Source organism: Pongo abelii, chromosome 10 (assembly GCF_028885655.2).
Source record: "Pongo abelii isolate AG06213 chromosome 10, NHGRI_mPonAbe1-v2.0_pri, whole genome shotgun sequence".
Lineage (NCBI taxonomy): Eukaryota > Metazoa > Chordata > Mammalia > Primates > Hominidae > Pongo > Pongo abelii.
Window position 1 is genome coordinate 54,101,506 of NC_071995.2, and position 17,676 is coordinate 54,119,181.

Below are 17,676 nucleotides of genomic sequence, written 5' to 3' on the forward strand. Positions count from 1 at the left end.
CCCAGGCTAGAGTGCAGCAGCACAAACACAGCTCACTGCAGCCTCAATCTCCCAGGCTCAAGAGATCCTCCCACCTTAGCCTCCCAAGTAGCTGGGACCACAGGCATATGCCACCATGCCATTTTTTTTTTTTTCCATAGAGACAGGGTCTTGCCATGTTGCCCAAGCTGTTCTCAAACTCCTGGGCTCAAGGAATCCTCCCACCTTGGACCCCAAAGTGCTGAGATTACAGGCATGAGGCACTGGCCCCTTTAAAGTCTTATTTCTCAATTATTTATATATCTTAAATGCTTGGTACTATGTCTAACACATGACAGGTACACCATAAATGTTGGCTGAATCTTATCACTTACTAAAACCTGTCAATTTTTCTTCCCAAATGTCATTCTCTCTTTCCTTCAGTATTTCAAGCCCTTATCCTCTGCTTCATTGAATTACTACAAAGCTTACTAACACTGCCGACGCCAGTTTCTTACATTCTTCCCATTCTTGCATTCTTTCCAGAGTAACGGGTTAGAAGTCATTCCTCTTCTCAGAAACTTACCGGTAAAGTCCAAATTCCCTAGCATGCATTCAAGGCCTTCCAATAATTGGCCCCAAATTACTTCTAGTCTTATTTTCCATTATTTTCCTTCATTATTCACCTTCCAATAAACTCTATGCTCCAGATTACATTAGTCTCTGCCTTCTTCAACATTTTCTTCACCCTTTTTTTTTTTGAGACAGTTTCACTCCTGTTGCTCAGGCTGGAGTGCAATAGTGCAATCTCGGCTCACCTCAACCTCTGCCTCCCAGGTTCAAGTGATTCTCCTGCCTTAGCCTTCCGAGTAGCTGGGATTACAGGTATGCACCACCATGCCCAGCTAATTTTTTTTGTATTTTTAGTAGAGACAGGGTTTCTCCATATTGGTCAGGCTGGTCTCGAACTCCTGACCTCAGGTGATCCGCCCGCCTCAGCCTCCCAAAATGCTAGGATTACAGGTGTGAGCCACTGCACCCAGCCCTCTTGTTTTTATTCATGCTGGGATCTCAACTTAAAAGAAAGTGCAAATTGGTGGACCTTACTTTTTGTTTTTTGCCCAGAAGCATTTTAAGCAGATGAGGTCTCAGGGCAGGGAGGTGGCAGTGAGCCAACATCACGCCACTGCACTCCAGCCTGGGTAACAGAGCGGGACCCTGCCTCAAAAAAAGGAGACGGGATCTCAGTCTCTTACCCAGGCTGGAGTGCAGTGGTACAATCACAGCTCCCTGTATCCTTCAACTCCTGGGCTCAAGGGATCCTGCCACCTCAGCCTCTCAAGCAGCTGGGACTACAGGCACATGCCACCACACTTGGCTAATTTTTAAAAAATTCTTCTTGTAGAGACGAAGTCTCACTGTATTTTGCAGGCTGGTCTTGAACTCTTGGGCTCAAATGGTCCTCCCACCTCAGCCTCCCAAAGTGCTAGGATTACAGGCATGAGCCACTGTGCCTGGCCCACAAGCTTTTTTTCTTTTTTTTTTTAATTTGAGCCAGCATTTAAAAGCTGTGAAATTTAGCATAGCCAGGCACGGTGGCTCACACCTGTAATCCCAGCACTTTGGGAGGCCGAGGCGGGTGGACCACCTGAGGTCAGGAGTTTGAGACCAGCCTGGCCAAAGTGGTGAAACCCCGTCTTGACTAAAAATACAAAAAACTAGCCGGGCATGGTGGCAGGTGCCTGTAATCCCAGCTACTCAGGAGGCTGAGGCAGGAGAATCACCTGAACCAGGGAGGCGGAGGTTGCAGTGAGCACCATTGCACTCCAGCCTGGGCAACAAGAGCAAAACTCGGTCTCAAAAAAACAAAAAAAAGATCAGGCTAATGGTGGGGCAATAGGGCATATCTCCTAATGTTACAAAATGAAGAACATTTCTCTCCTGTGATGTCTTCTATCCCCAGAACTGTTTAACTTGAATCTCTCAAAGCCCTAATTTTGTTTAGTAAAACAGGGGCTAGGCCAGGCGCAGTGGCTCATGCCTGTAATCCAAGTACTTTGGGAGGCCAAGGTGGGTGGATCAGTTGAGGTCAGGAGTTCAAGACCAGCCTGCCCAACATAGTAAAACCTCGTCTCTACTAAAAATACAAAAATTAGCCGGGCGTGGTGGCATGTGCCTGTAGTCCCAGCTACTTGGGAGGCTGATGAGGCAAGAGAATCACTTGAACCCAGGAGGTGGAGATTGCAGTGAGCTGAGATCGTGCCACTGCACTCCTGCCTGAGGGACAAAGCGAGACCCCATCTGAAAAGAAAAAAAGCAGTCAATCAAGTTCAAACGACCATTCTCCAGAAAACTGGCTCAATCTTTTCTTTTCTTTTTGAGACGGAGTTTTGCTCTGTCGCCCAGGCTGGAGTGCAGTGGCAAGATCTTGGCTCACTGCAAGCTCCACCTCCTGGGTTCACGCAATTCTCCTGCCTCAGCCTCCCGAGTAGCTGGGACTACAGGCGCCCGCCACCACACCCAGCTAATTTTTAAAAATATTTTTAGTAGAGACGGGGTTTCACCGTGTTAGCCAGGATGGTCTCGATCTCATGACCTTGTGATCCGCCCGCCTCGGCCTCCCAAAGTGCTGGGATTACAGGCGTGCGCCACCACGCCCGGCCAATCTTTTCAACAAATTAGGGTTACACAAAAAAAAGGTTTCATGAACCCAGATAAAGAGGGTAAAAGAGAAATAACCTGATGTAATTCATGGTCCTGGATTGGACCCAGGTTTAGACAAAAATTAGCTACAAAAGGACTTTTCAGACAGGTGCAATGGCTCACACTTGTAATCCCAACACTTTGGGAGGCTGAGGTGGGCAGATCACTTGAGCTCAGGAGTTTGAGACCAACCTGGGCAACATGTTGAAACCCTGTCTCTACAAAATATACAAAAAACAAATCAGCTGGGCATGGTGGTGCACATCTGTGGTCCCAGCTGCTTGGGAGGCTGAGATGGGAGGACTGCTTGAGCTCAGCAGGAGGTCGAGGCTATAGTGAGCTGTAGTGAGTCGTGATTGTGCCACTGCACTCTAGCCTAGGTGACAGAGTGAGATCCTGTGTCAAAAAAAAAAAAAGACTTTTCTTGGGACAATTAGGGTAATGTAAACATGGATTTGTATTAGATTATTCATTATACATTGTTAATTGTAAACACTTGTTATTTAGGTAATGTCAAAAGTATTTTTATTTTTCCAATGTATATACTGAAGTAAAAAATTAAGACAATGAGGCCAGGTGCAGTGGCTCACACTTGTAATCCCAGCACTTTGGGAGGCCAAGGCAGGTGGATTCCTTGAGCTCAGGAGTTTGAGACCAGCCTCAGCAACATGGTGAAACCCCGTCTCCATAAAAAATACAAAAAATTAGCCTGGTGTGGTGGCGCGTGCCTGTGGTCCCAGCTACCTAAGAGGCTGAGGTAGGAGGATCACTTGAGCCCAGGAGGTGGAGGTTGCAGTGAGCCAAAATTACGTCATTGCACTCCAGCCTCAGCTACAGAGCCAGACCCTATCTCAAAAAAAAAAAAAAAGACAAATTAAGACTGTATCAAAGTCACTGAAAGAGATGAAACAAAAAAAATTTTAATAGTATTAAAACAGATTAAGACAATGCCAGGTGCAGTAGCCCCAGCTACTCCAGAAGCTGAAGTGGGAAGACCACTAGAGCCCAGGAGTTTGAGGCTACAGTGAGCTATATGATGGTGCCACTGCACTCCAGTCTGGGTGACAGTGTTCTTTCTACTCCCTCCTTCCCCCAGTTCTCCTGACTTTAAAAGTTTAGAACAGGTTGGCAAATTTTTTTTCTGTAAAAGACCAAGTATTTTAGGCTTTGTTCCAGCTACTTAACCCTGCTGTTGTAATGTGAAAGTAGCCACAGACAATATATAAACAAGTGGGCATAACTGTATTCCAATAAAGTTTTTTACAAAAGCAGGCAATGGGGTTGTAACCTGTAGTTTGCTCACCTCTGACCTAGAACAAGTAACACTTCCTGAAAAGCCTTTCCTGATACCCATCAGAATCAGGAGCTTTATCATCCTTGGCTCACATATTACTAGTAAATCCACTTAGCACATTTATGATCCCTTATTATATATTCATCTCCATTAGGGACTGAGTTCTTTGCAGGTAGGTGCCATTTTGCTACATAAGCCTCCTCGTGTTCACTCTAGTGAGTATCTCGCAGGGCAGACATTCAATGAATATTTGTTTCTAAAAATCGAATCTACCGTAAAAGGACAATATGACACCATTCATAACATTCACAAGAATGAGCAGCAAGTTCTAAAAGTAATTTTAAAGGAGTTTAAGGGGGGAAAAGCACTGCTAATGTCACTAGGATACATACATTGCCTCTTATGCTCTATACTGTGACATGCTTATCAGTATTTTATAATCATACTTTGTGTGCATAGAAGCGTAGACTCAGTCAGCACAGAAATGCCTTTTTTTTCAAGCCGCTAGAGTATCTAGAGTACTATTAGGTTTACATCAGGTGCATGATAAATGCTCAACAAATTTAAAACACACTTCTGGGAGGGGGAAAAGATATCCCTTTTTCTTTTTGAGACAGGCTCTTGCTCTGTCACCAGGCTGGAGTGCAGTGGCATGATCCCAGCTCACTGTAACCTCCACCTCCCAGGTTCAAGCGATTCTTGTGCCTCAGCCTTCCAAGGAGCTGGGATCATGGGGTGTCCCACCATGCCTGGCTATCCTTTTTCTTATGACAGGGAAAGGTAGCAGCAAATACTTATGAAGACTTTTTTTTTTTTTTGAGACGGAGTCTTGCTCTGTCGCCCAGGCTGGAGTGCAGTGGCGTGATCTCAGCTCACTGCAAGCTCCACCTCCCAGGTTCACACCATTCTCCTGTCTCAGCCTCCTGAGTAGCTGGGAGGACAGGCGCCTGCCCGGCTAATTTTTTTTATATTTTTAGTAGAGACAGGGTTTCACCATGTTAGCCAGGATGGTCTCGATCTCCTGACCTGTGATCCACCCACCTCGGCCTCCCAAAGTGCTGGGATTACAGGCGTGAGCCACCGTGCCCGGCCTATGAAGACTATTTTTGTGTGTGTGTGTGTGTGTGAGACGGAGCCTCGCTCTGTCGTCCAGGCTGGAATGCAGTGGCCCAATCTCTGCTCACTGCAAGCTCCACCTCCTGGGTTCACGCCATTCTCCTGCCTCAGCCTCCTAAGTAGCTGGGACTATAGGCACCCACCACCACGCCCGGATAATTTTTTGTATTTTTAGTAGAGACGGGGTTTCACCGTGTTAGCCAGGATGGTCTCGAACTCCTGACCTTGTGATCCACCCACCTCGGCCTCCCAAAGTGCTGGGATTACAGGCGTGAGCCACCGTGCCCGGCTATGAAGACTATTTTTATAAGTAAATAATTATGAAACCTCTGCAAGTACATTTCCCTCCTCACATTTACATTCTTAGTTAGGAAACACTGGTGTGGGGTGGAGACTTCTCTGCCTGCAAAGGAATTCTAGATTCTAAAGCAAAGTTGCTTGTGGGACAAAGGAAAAATATATATACATATCTTCTGTAGAAATTATCCCAAAAACTCAGGACCACTCAGGGAAGACATGGAATTTAGGATAAAGGCAGACCCTGGGAAGCACACAGTTCAGATCACTAGAGAGAGCTTTGGCTGCTACAGAACAGGAGATAAGAGGGAAGAATGCAGGAGGGTACACGGGAAAGCAGCTGTGAAGTGCACACTACTCCCAGACATCCTCCTGAAAGAGAAGTTAGCGCTAAGATAAGGGTAGGTAACAAAGTAAGGAAGAAGGGGAATTAAGGTGAGAGAAAGGCAAAAGCAGAGGGGAAACCTTCCCAAGAAAAGGAGTAATGCTGAAGAATTTAGAGAGTTAAGTAAAAGGTTTATTATTAGTGCAGTCAACACCATGGAACAGCACATACAACACAACCAGCAACCTGCAGAGACACTAGTGCAAAGGGTAGGGAAGCCTTTCACTGAGCTTCCTGGCTCCGTCTGAGGGTAAGGACAGGACAGTATGAGCCTTGGTAAGGCAGGTAGGGGAAAGGGGAGTGGAAGAAATGTAGTAACCAGAATAAGTATAGCAGCGTTTTCAAATTCCTGAGCACAATGTCCCGGAGCTGGAACCCTACTCCCCTCAAGCTTTCCACCCCAATCCCAGTGGAGCCATGATCCAACTACCCAGACCTGCAGCAAGCTAGCCTGGAATAAAATTCTGAGAGGAAGCCATTACATGGTGGGGAGGAGCCTTTCTATCTCCAACCACACTCCCACCTCCATATTAAAATAATCACACCTATTATCTCTCCCCTTCTCTTACTCTGCCAGTCACTCTAGGGATCAAGGTATGCCCCAGGTAACCTGAAAAGAAACTGAAGTCCCCAGGGGGGGTGTGGGTGAGACATGGCACAGCCTGTACTTAGAGATAAAATTTCTGATTTGCATGGTGAAGCTTAGAACCCAGCTATACAGCTCCAAGGAAACTTGGGGAAGGTGGGGTTGCCTTTAAAATGAATACTCTAAATCCAGAGTTTTATGATGAGGCCCTGGAAGGGCTAGGAGGAAATTTTTCCAGAGGGCACAAGGCATCGATGCTGGACTGTCATATCCTTCACAGGAAGAGAGGAAGCTCCTCATTTCAGTTGGGGTTACAGAGGTTTGGGGCAGATATCATAAGTTCAGCCAAGGACTCCCTTGGCTCTTCCTATATTAAAGCCAAAGGTTGTGCTGAAAAGGAAAAAATACAAAACACACCCCCATCCCTGTCCCACCCTATCCAGAATCCCCACAATAGGAACATCAAAAGAAAAGTTTCAAGTTTGATTTTTTTTTCTTTTTTCCTTTCTTAAAAAAAAAAAAAAAAAAGGAAGTAAATAAATTAAATTGCCAACAATGTGGCTGAGATAGCCATGATCAGGCCATTCTTAAAAAAAAGGGGGAGGGACAGTAGATGGAGTTTGTGAAATATAAACAAACAATGCCAAAGAAAATTATCAAAGTAACTAACTACAGTCACAGGGCTAGAGAGGGGTCTATGGAACAACTATGGCCTGTGCCACAAGAGGCAGTGCCAACCATATTTTAGCAAAAGCTAGGAGTAGCTTCTTGCTAAACACATCAACCCCAACAGACTAACCCCTACCCTAAACCCTGGCATTCCCTAATTATGAAAACTTGTAGGAAAGAAGAGCTCATCTGGAAATTTTCAGTATCCCAACCTGCATACTGGTAGACCCAGTGGGTGCCTGCACCTTTAAGGTGGGCTGAACAGGGATACTGCTTGGCACAGAGGTCCAGTCTTTCCCTAAGGGCCATCAGTGATGGCCAATTACCGGCCTCACTACTTATTTCTAGAGATTTGGCTCCACCCTTACCATTTCTTTAGGATGTCTGCTGCTTAGAGTCAACAGGCCTGCCTGCTGATTCCCTGGTTTTGGAGGAGAGGGACGATTAGAGATTCCTTACTCTGTCCTGATCCTCCAGGGAAATTGAATCTCTTTGTGCTTTCTGAAAATAACTGGAACCAGGGACCCTAAGCAGGAAAATGGATGGAGGTGGGGGCTTTCCCACCCAGACTGATAATTTATAGACATTTTAGGGGAATATGGCAAAGAGAGGAAATCTGGGTTTCCCACCTGAAAGGCTGAGCAAACTACCCAAAGGCCCTTCAGTGCCAGAAGGGCAGGGAGATGTGTGGCTCAGGTATAAGCCACCGTATTAAGAATGGTGGGTAGGACTCAGGTCCCACCTGCTGGAGTGATGGGATTTTCTGATTTCCATCTCTTCCTGATAGCCAGTCGAGTTCTCCTATATCTCTTCCACACCATGCGCAAATATCATGACAAGGCCTGGCTCTTGCACCATGTCATCCCCCATATGCTGGTTCTCACAGGCCATCACGACAACAGCCTGCTTGCCAGGGATGCGCTTGGCCACGTAGTTCTCATAGTAGCGTCGGTTCATCTGTCTAGTCTCTAGTGTGGCCAGACCCTGGGGCCAGCTACGCTCATGGGCATTTTCAATCAGCTCGTTGACAATAGAAGCAGGACAGCCACTCTCCACCAGGGAGCGCTTGATTACAGCCTGGAGCACAGCATCAGGAGTCGAGATCATCCCTCCCCAGCGGGTCACTCTTGCTGGCTGAAGGGAGTTCACCCACCTGTGTGGAGGTGGTTAAAGATGGTCATTCCAGCTCATCTCCTTTCTCTGTATTGGCTTTTTCTGCTAATAGAAATAACTACCCACTCTGCACTCAGCTTACCTATTCTTCCTTCTTTCCTTCCATCACTGGCTCAGAAACCCCAAATCTTTCCCCAGTTGGTCCCAATTGAGTCACCACACGTTACTCACCAGATTAAATTCCACAAATCTGCACTCTGTCTGTTACTTTTCTTTGAAATTCCAATACTTAGCACATATAGCGCCTAACACAGTTAGTGCTCTATGTTTAGTGAATAAAACAATTATTCCTCTATCCTATGTCCCACTCAGCACTATTCGCCCTATATATATTGATTCACACTTACAGTTTAGTCTATGAACTGTATAGGACTCCAGAACTGAAAGAGATCTTAGACTTCACTTGTATACTTCGCTTGTTTTTGCTGCATTTTAGAGATCACTTTCCTGGACTTGCACTCTGCCTCCTCTTCTCTGGGTTGTAAGCTACCTGAAGACAGGGATGATATCTTCTATTTCTTTTTGGCCCTCCTAGCACTCCACAGCCTTTAATACAGGGCTTTGTACATGGGTACTCACCTAATTCTGGATAAAGTGCATCCTTGGGCAGGCTTTCCCTTCTATCCACCCAAACGCATAAGACATCCTGTAGTGGAGCTAAGGGTTATCCTCTTCTCCTCTGCCCCTGTCCTTAATGCCAATATCTGAGAAGCAGTGACCCCCAGCCCAGCTCTCCAATGCCCTCCTTCTGCTACTCTCCTGCTCTTCCTCCTTTCAGGCCTTGTTGTCAGGACGTGAAATCACTCCACGTCCTGAGTGACACTCACTCTAGGATCTCGTTGTATTCAATTGTCTCCTCCAGGTTCTGAAGGTTGGGGTTGACACTGCGGATTGCACGCATGTATGCCTTTAGCAGCTGGATGTCTCGCTTCTGTTGTGGGGAAGAAGAACAGGAATAAAGGTTAAGGCAGACAGCAGAAAAAAGACAAAAGTTTAACCAAGAATGAGGGCAACTGAGAGATCTGAAGAACAACCAGTTTGTAAGCTTCAGGAAGACAGGGATAAGACTGTCTCACTCACAGCTGTCTCCTTAGTACTTACAAATGTGCCTTCACAGAGGAGGCATCTGATAACTGTTAGGTGAATTAATGCTATGAATGGGATGAAGAAAAGTCAAGGAGAGCTCCAATCTGATTCCCTGCTAAGCCACAGGCAGAATATCCACTCATCTAGGCTCACAAGTGTAAGCACTGGTCTGTGTGTTCACAACTGGTTTTTATTACCCACAGGCAGGCAGTTATCTGCATATGAGGGATATGTTCTCCCCCGTGTCTTGGGGCCTACCTGCTCCGCCAGCTGGTGTTTGTGTTCAGCCGACGTCTTCTCCAGCTCTGCGATGCGTGTCTGCTGCTGCTGTACCACTGAGCGCAGGTGCTTAATGCAGTTATGGTTGGGCAGCTCATCTTTGGGCATCTCCAGACTGCAGACCAGGGTGGGGAAAGAGCAGAAAAGGGGTGATCACTGGGACATGTATGCAAATGGCCTATTCTGTGGCAGATGACTGCTAAGTAGATTTTGTCCTACCCAAAATTTCGAACATTCATTTCAGGCCTCCCTCTTGTTTTTCCCTTCACTTTCTTCATCCGAGCTTCCTACTTGCCCCTTTGCTGTCTATTTTCCTTAAATTTCTTTCCCCAATCAAGACACAGTGTTTTATCTATTTTTTAAATTTATTTTATTTTTTATTTTTATTTTTGTTTTCGACACGGAGTTTCGCTCTTGTTGTCCAAACTGGAGTGCAATGGAACGATCTCAGCTCAGCGCAACCTCTGCCTCCCAGGTTCAAGTGATTCTCCTGCCTCAGCCTCCCGAGTAGCTGGGATTACAGGCGCATGCCACCATGGCCGGCTAACTTTTTGTATTTTTAGTAGAAACGGGGTTTCTCCACGTTAGCCAGGCTGGTCTCAAACTCCTGGCCTCATGTGATCCACCCCCCTTGGCCTCCCAAAGTGCTGGGATTACAGGCGTGAGCCACTGCGCCTGGCCCCTTATTTTACTTTTTTGTTTTTTTTTTTTTTGAGACCGAGTTTCACTCTTGTCGCCCAGGCTGGAGTACAATGGCACGGTCTCAGCTCACTGCAACCTCTGCCTCATGGGTTCAAGTAATTCTTGTGCCTCAGCCTCCCAAGTAGCTGGGATTACAGATGCCCGCCACCACGCCTGGCTAAATTTATATTTTTAGTAGAGATGGGGTTTCACCATGTTGGCCACACTGGTCTTGAACTCCTGACCACAGGTGATCCGCCCGCTTCGTCCTCCCAAAGTGCTGAGATTACAGGCGTGAGCCACTGCACGGGGCCTATTTATTTATTTTGACACACTGTTTTTATCTACTGCACAGCTCTCCTTTTCCTCCTACAGATTCTGCCTGTGCACTTATTCCTTCAGAGAAGCCCTATATTCACAACCCCAGCTATCAACATTCTTTTCATTTTTTAGTTAGGGGGAACAGAGTCTCATTCTGTCGCCCAGGCTGGAGTGCAATGAGGCGATCTCGGCTCACTACAACCTCTACCTCTGGTTTTAAGCGATTCTCATGCCTCAGCCTCCCGAGTAGCTGGGATTACAGGCGTGCACCACTACACTTGGCTAATTTTTTTTTTTTTTTTTGAGACAGAGTCTCGCTCTGTTGCCCAGGCTGGAGTGCAGTGGCCCAATCTCTGCTCACTGCAAGCTCCGCCTCCCAGGTTCATGCCATTCTCCTGCCTCAGCCTCCCAAGTAGCTGGGACTACAGGCGCCCGCCACCACGTCTGGCTAATTTTTTGTATTTTTAGTAGAGACGGGGTTTCAATGTGTTAGCCAGGATGGTCTCAATCTCCTGACCTCGTGAGCCACCCGCCTTGGCATCCCAAAGTGCTGGGATTACAGGCGTGAGCCACCGCACCCGGCCCCACACCTGGCTAATTTTTGTATTTTTAGTAGAGACAAGGTTTTGCCATGTTGGCCAGATTGGTCTTGAACTCCTGGCCTGAAGTGACCTGCCCACTTTGGCCTCCCAAAGTGCTAGGATTACAGGTGTGAGCTAACACGCCCCTCAGCTATCAACATTTAGTCAAATATTTCATAACCCACAGAAATAAAAAAATAGGGCACGAGGAAATATGAGAAGGCTGGCAATTATAGCAGTCAACCTGACAAACAGAAAGTGGTATTGGACTGAAAGGGAAGAATAGAGTCAATCAACCTTTAATGTTATTACACAAATTTACTAAATTGCTGTGCCCCTTCTTTTGTTAAAGCAAGAGCAAAATGATTATAGTTGGAAAAGCAGCAAGAAAGTAAGATCACAGAGCAGGAAGCCAAGGAGGCTAAGAATACTCCTTGCCAACATGCCAAAGAGACCTCCTCAGCTAGTGAGGAGGGCAACCAGAGACAGGGGCATAAATGAGATGGCCCTTATCCATGTGGGGCAGAAGGGAACAAATCTCACCCACAGCCCTGTTCACAGGTCACAGGCCGCTTCGGGTTGTGCTCACAGTCGCTGAGATGAGACATGAGGTTGTCAAGCCGGACAACGGCACTACAGCCAAACACGGCGTTGTCACAGGCAATCTGCAGCTTTGACAACATGTTCCGCATGATCCGAGGTACTGGGCGCAGATGGGCGACCGTCACAACACTACGGTCCACTGGACATGTCTGTTGCTGAGAGAACCACTGGGTGATGCAGGCGTTGCAGAAAGCATGTTCACAATGAGGTGCCTAGAAGAGAGAACAAGGCAAAAGGGGCACAAGGGAATTAGCAGGAGCTAAGAGCCTGGATATGATAACTCTACAAAGCCAATCAAGCCTTTGAGCAGCTTCTATGACAAAAGGTCCGTTGGGTCACAGCAAAGTATAGATCTACTACGGGCAAGGCATTTTAGGGGACAGGCTCAAGATATGTTTCCTGCTGGGCACGGTGGCTCATGCCTGTAATCCCAGCACTTTGGGAGGCTAAGGCAGGCACACTGCTTGACCTCAGGAGTTTGAGACCATCCCAGACAACATGACAAAACCCCATCTCTACAAAAATTACAAAAATTAGCCAGGCGTAGGCCGGGCACAGTGGCTCACACCTGTAATCTCAGCACTTTGGGAGGCCGAGGCAGGCAGATCATGAGGTCAGGAGTTCAAGACCAGCCTGACCAACATGGTGAAACCCTGTCTCTACTAAAAATACAAAAATTAGCCAGGGGTGGTGGTGCATGCCTGTAATCACAGCTACTCAGGAGGCTAAGGCAGGAGAATAGCTTGAACCCAGGAGGTGGAGGTTGCAGTGAGCCAAGATCGCACCACTGCACTCCAGCCTGGGCAACAGAGTGAGACTCCATCTCAAATAAATAAATAAATAAATAAAGCCGGGCCTGGTGGCACGTGCCTATAGTCCCAGCTAGCCAGGAGGCTGAGGTGGGAGGATGGAGGATGGCTTGAGCCCAGAAGGCGGAGGTTGCAGTGAACCAAGACTGCACCACTGCACTCCAGCCTGGGTGACAGAGCCAGGACCTGTTTCAAAATAAATAAATAAATATATATATATATTCCCTGTGCTCAAGATTAAAAATGAGTTGTGAAACAAGACAAACAAGTAAAAAATTATATAACAATAAGAGATACAAATGATATTCTAGGACAATAGGACAGATGACACAAGGCAGCCAATTATTAACTGCCATCTGGATTGCATACACAAAAATTGCCAAAAATGTCCAGAGGAGGGTGAGGTCTTTTCAGGCTAGCTCAATCATGGCAGGTATTTATGAAGAGGACAGAATTTGATATGGGTCTTGAAGGATAATTCAGATGATAGATTTAGAGAGGAGGAGGACATATTTACTGGCAAAAATTCAATGTAAGAAAGCTAGGCCGGGCATGGTGGCTCACGCCTGTAATCCCAGCACTTTGGGAGGCTGAGGCGGGTGGATCATGAGGTCAGGAGATCGAGACCATCCTGGCTAACACAGTGAAACCCCGTCTCTACTAAAAATACAAAAAATTAACCAGGCATGGTGGCGGGTGCCTGTAGTCCCAGCTACTTAGGAGGCTGAGGCAGGAGAATGGCGTGAACCCGGGAGGCGGAGCTTGCAGTGAGCCAAGATCATGCCACTGTACTCCAGCCTAGTCTAAAGTGTGAGACTCCATCTCAAAAAAACAAAACAAAACAAAAAGAAAGCTAAATAAGGCTGGGCACAGTGGCTCATGCCTGTAATCCCAGCACTTTGGGAGGCTGAGGCAGGCAGATCACTTGAGATCAGCAGTTCAAGACCAGACTGGCCAACAAGGTGAAACACAGATATATTCATATATACATATGTATACACAAATACATATATATGCAGACATCTATTCATATTTGCTTGTATCTGCCTTAAGACACACTGGAAGGATGCCAAATAAACTAATAAAAATAGTTATCTGTAGGGGAATTAGGTGCACAGTAATAAGGATAGAAGTGAGAATTCTCGCTGTATACCTTTTGATTTCTGAACTATGTTCATTTTTCACCTATTCAAAAAATAAATAATTATGATGTGGGGAAATCAGCATCCCTAGCAGGAGCCTTCTAACCTTAGAAATGTGTCTGGGAACCTGGCATCATGAGGGTTGCCTGCTCTGCTCCTCAGAAGGTAAAGCCCACAGGTAGATGGGTGGCTTCTGACTAGACTGTCACCAACTACGACTCACCTTTCCATAAGTGACTTGCCTAAAATGATAGTGCCAGAAAACAGACAAGGCCCTGCCAGGGTGAGGAGGGAACCTGACACACCCTGTGACCTCTTGACACTACTACTTGATGACTTGCTCCACACCCATCTAATATGCCTCTAATGGCAGCAGACTGCAAAGGCCTAGAAAGAAGACAGATCCAGAGCTGGTTGCCATTGGAATGCAGTCTGAATTTTATTCAGCTCAAGGCATCAGTACTCCTTTTGGAGTACCGGGAGAAAAAATAAACTCAAAGGCTCAAGGGGAGCCCCTGGGAGTTAGATGAGCAGTGAATGAGGGAAGGGCCATGAAACCTCATTGCCTAGTGCCCTGGTTTGGAAAATGTGATAATCTCTAGATAGCCAGGAAAGAGAAAGGATTAATTGGTATTTACAGAATGAGGGCAATAAGGATCCCGGAGGATGCTGTCCCATGAATACAACTCTTAAGGATTCACCTCACTCATTGTACTTGCCTGGTAATCGTGAGCTTCTCCTCATACTTGCCCCAGGATGATACAACTGACTCTGGTCTGGCAAGGCTGGCAGAGAAATGACCTATTGAAGGTGGCAGCTTTCACATCAAAATGCAGAGTGCATGGCTGCATCAAAAGCTGGTCTTTTCAGTAGATCCCAGGAAAAAAATAGGTCAGTACATACAGTTCCCCACTTCCTATTTGTTTTTTGTTTTTTTTGAGATGGAGTCTCACTCTGTCGCCCAGGCTGGAGTGCAGTGGCGCAATCTTGGCTCACTGCAACCTCCTACTCCCGGGTTCAAGCGATTCTCCTGTCTAGCCTCCTGAGTAGCTGGGACTACAGGTGTGTGCCACCATGCCCAGCTAATTTTTGTATTTTTAGTAGAGACGAGGTTTCACCATGTTGGCCAGGATGGCTCTTGACCTCGTGATCCACCCATCTTGGCCTCCCAAAGTGCTGGGATTACAGGTGTGAGCCACTGCGCCCAGCCTTCCTATTTGTTAGACAGTAGGCAGGCAGAAGAGGCCTGCAGGGAGACCGGCTGATTACCTGAAGCACTACATCATAAAAATGCAGAGAGAACTTATTAGGAGAGTCCAGAAGTTCAATCATGGACAGGAAGATGGAACCTAATAAGTGCTCCTGTAGAGGAAAGGAAGCTACCCAGCTACTATCACAAGACAGAAACAGGCAGCTGACTGTTTTACGGAGAAATCTTTCAGAGTGACCTCAGAAAAAAATCTGAACCACTGGATCTCTGTGGCATCCACCTCTAGATTGATTCTGGAAGGCCTTATTCTTGTAGCCACCATTACTCCTTTGACCTAAATCTCTATTGGGTGAGGGTGGAGAGAAGAACACAGTGACTTCCCCATGGGTCCCGCTGCTCATGAATATTTTCTACTAGTTCCACTGCTACCTGTTGCCCCACCAATCCTGCCATCAGACCAACTCACCTGTACTGGCTCCTCCAAGACTCCACTGCAAATAGGGCAGATAAGATCTTCGTCAACATCCCCCTGGAAACGGGTTACATCATACCCCATGTCTCATCACTGAAACCCAGGTCCTGAAACGACAACAGGAAAAAGAGGCCAGTTCAGAAGAAGCCTACAAATAGGTGACAAACATAAACTCATTGCCAAGATCCATTCATTTATCCAACAAATATTTATTGGGAGTCTACTATGCAGCAGTCATTTGGCTCGGTGGAAGCTGACTCAAGAAATTTAATTCTGGCCAGGCGCAGTGGCTCACACCTGTAATCCCAACACTTTGGGAGGCTGAGGCAGGCGGATCACCTGAGGTCAGGAGTTCAAGACCAGCCTGGCCAACATGGTGAAACCGTGTCTCTACTAAAAATATAAAAATTAGCCGGTTGTGGTATGTGCACCTGTAATCCCAGCTACTCGGGAGGCTGAGGCAGAAGAAGCATTTGAACCCAGGAGGCAGAGGTTGCAGTGAGCCGAGATCGCGCCACTGCACTCCAGCCTGGGGAACAGAGCGAGCCTCAGTCTCAAAAAAAAAAAAAAAAAAAATTAATTCTAAGGCCTGGCACAGTGTCTCACGCCTGTAATCCCAGCACTTTGGGAGGCCGGGACAGGCAGATGACCTGAGGTCAGGAGTTCAAGACCAGCCTGGCCAACATGATGAAAACCCAGCTCTACTAAAAATACAAAAATTAGCTGGGCGTGGTGATGTACATCTGTAATCCCAGCTACTTGGAAGGCTGAGGCACAAGAATCACTTGAACCTGGGAGGCAGAGGTTGCAGTGAGCCGAGATTGCACCACAGCTCTCTAGCCTAGGCGACAGAGTAAGACTCTGTTTAAAAAAAAAAAAAAAAAAGAAATGCAATTCTAATGGGGGAAGACATTATATAAGCACACATTTAAAATATAAAGTGATAAATACTCAGAGTAGACACAGGACCTTATGAGGACAAGAGACATGAATACCTAACCCAGGCTGAAAGCAGAAGGTGGTTTTGACAAGTTTTCCGGGACTGGGTGTCACCAGAAATGTGTCGTGTAGGGCAAGAGTCAGCTAAATGTTGGGGGAGCAGGGCATTAGGGTGTTATGCACATAAAATAGCACGTCCAAATGCCCAGAAGAGGGCATATGATAGGTTCAGAGAATTTCAAGCGATTCAAGAAAAGGCTGACCTGAGAGGTGGGAGGGAGGGCCTGTCAAGAGACAAGGCTGGAGAGGCAAGCAAGGGCCATGCTGTGAAAAGTCTGTGAGGAGTTTGGACTTTATTCTGAAGGGTATGAGAGAGCCACTGAAGGACTTAAAAAAGAATGTGATAATAGTTCCATTTTAGAATCAGTATGTTAACAGGGGAGAAACTGGAGACCGGAAGAACATCTAAGTCAAGACAGTGACGGTAAGAGTCTGAACTTAGGTGGTGGTGGTGATGGGGATAAAGAAGAGAAGAAGAGAGGGCCGGGCATGGTGGCTCACGCCTGTAATCCCAGCACTTTGGGAGGCTGAGGCAGACAGATCATGAGGTCAAGAGATCAACACCATCCTGGCCAACATGGCGAAACCCCGTCTCTACTACAAATACAAAAATTGGCCGGGCGTGGTGGTGCGCACCTGTAGTCCCAGCTACTCGGGAGGCTGAGGCAGGAGAATCGCCTGAACCCAGGAGGTGGAGGTTGCAGTGAGCCGAGATTGCGCCACTGCATTCTAGCCCGGTGACAGAGCACGACTCTGTCTCAAAAAAAAAAAGAAGAGAGAAGTCCAAAAGAGCAAGGACTCAAACAGCAGCAATGGCGCCATGCCCCTTCTTTGGGCTCCCAAAGGTCAAACCCAAAGAAGAGGTCAGTAAACAACTGGCCGGGCACAGTGGCTCACGCCTGTAATCCCAGCACTTTGGGAGGCTGAGGCAGGCGGATCACAAGATCAGGAGATTGAGACCATGCTCGCTAACACGGTGAAACCTCGTCTCTACTAAAAATACAAAAAATTAGCTGGGCGTGGTGGTGGGTGCCTGTAGTCCCAGCTACTCGGGAGGCTGAGGCAGGAGAATGGCGTGAACCCAGGAGGCGGAGCTTGCAGTGAGTGGAGATTGTGCCACTGCACTTCAGCCTGGGTGACAGAGCAAGACACCGTCTAAAAATAAATAAATAAAAATAAAATAAAAAAAAAACTGTCAAGGGGTTAGAGAACTTACAGGAGGGAAGATAACTGTCGAAAGCTATGAACAGACAAATCAGATAAAGAAAACAAAGAATTGCTGGGATGTGGGATGGTGGACACCATAGTAAAG

The 17,676-nt window shown here is 46.8% G+C and overlaps 1 protein-coding gene across 2 annotated transcripts in view; it reads right to left on the reverse strand.

Moving 5' to 3' along the window:
• Positions 1–4,290: 4,290 nt before the first annotated feature.
• RNF41 (ring finger protein 41) overlaps positions 4,291–17,676 on the reverse strand; it is a 29,275-nt gene continuing 15,889 nt past the window's right edge. Inside the window, exons 1-6 of one of the 2 annotated variants that reach the window (XM_009247899.4) lie at positions 15,360–15,472; positions 14,403–14,545; positions 11,673–11,944; positions 9,526–9,661; positions 9,009–9,112; positions 4,291–8,161 (exon numbers count right to left, since the gene is read on the reverse strand). In XM_009247899.4, coding sequence (XP_009246174.1) covers positions 7,810–8,161; positions 9,009–9,112; positions 9,526–9,661; positions 11,673–11,821 — 741 coding nt within the window. In that variant the 5' untranslated portion in view covers positions 11,822–11,944; positions 14,403–14,545; positions 15,360–15,472 and the 3' untranslated portion in view covers positions 4,291–7,809. 2 annotated transcript variants of the gene reach the window in all.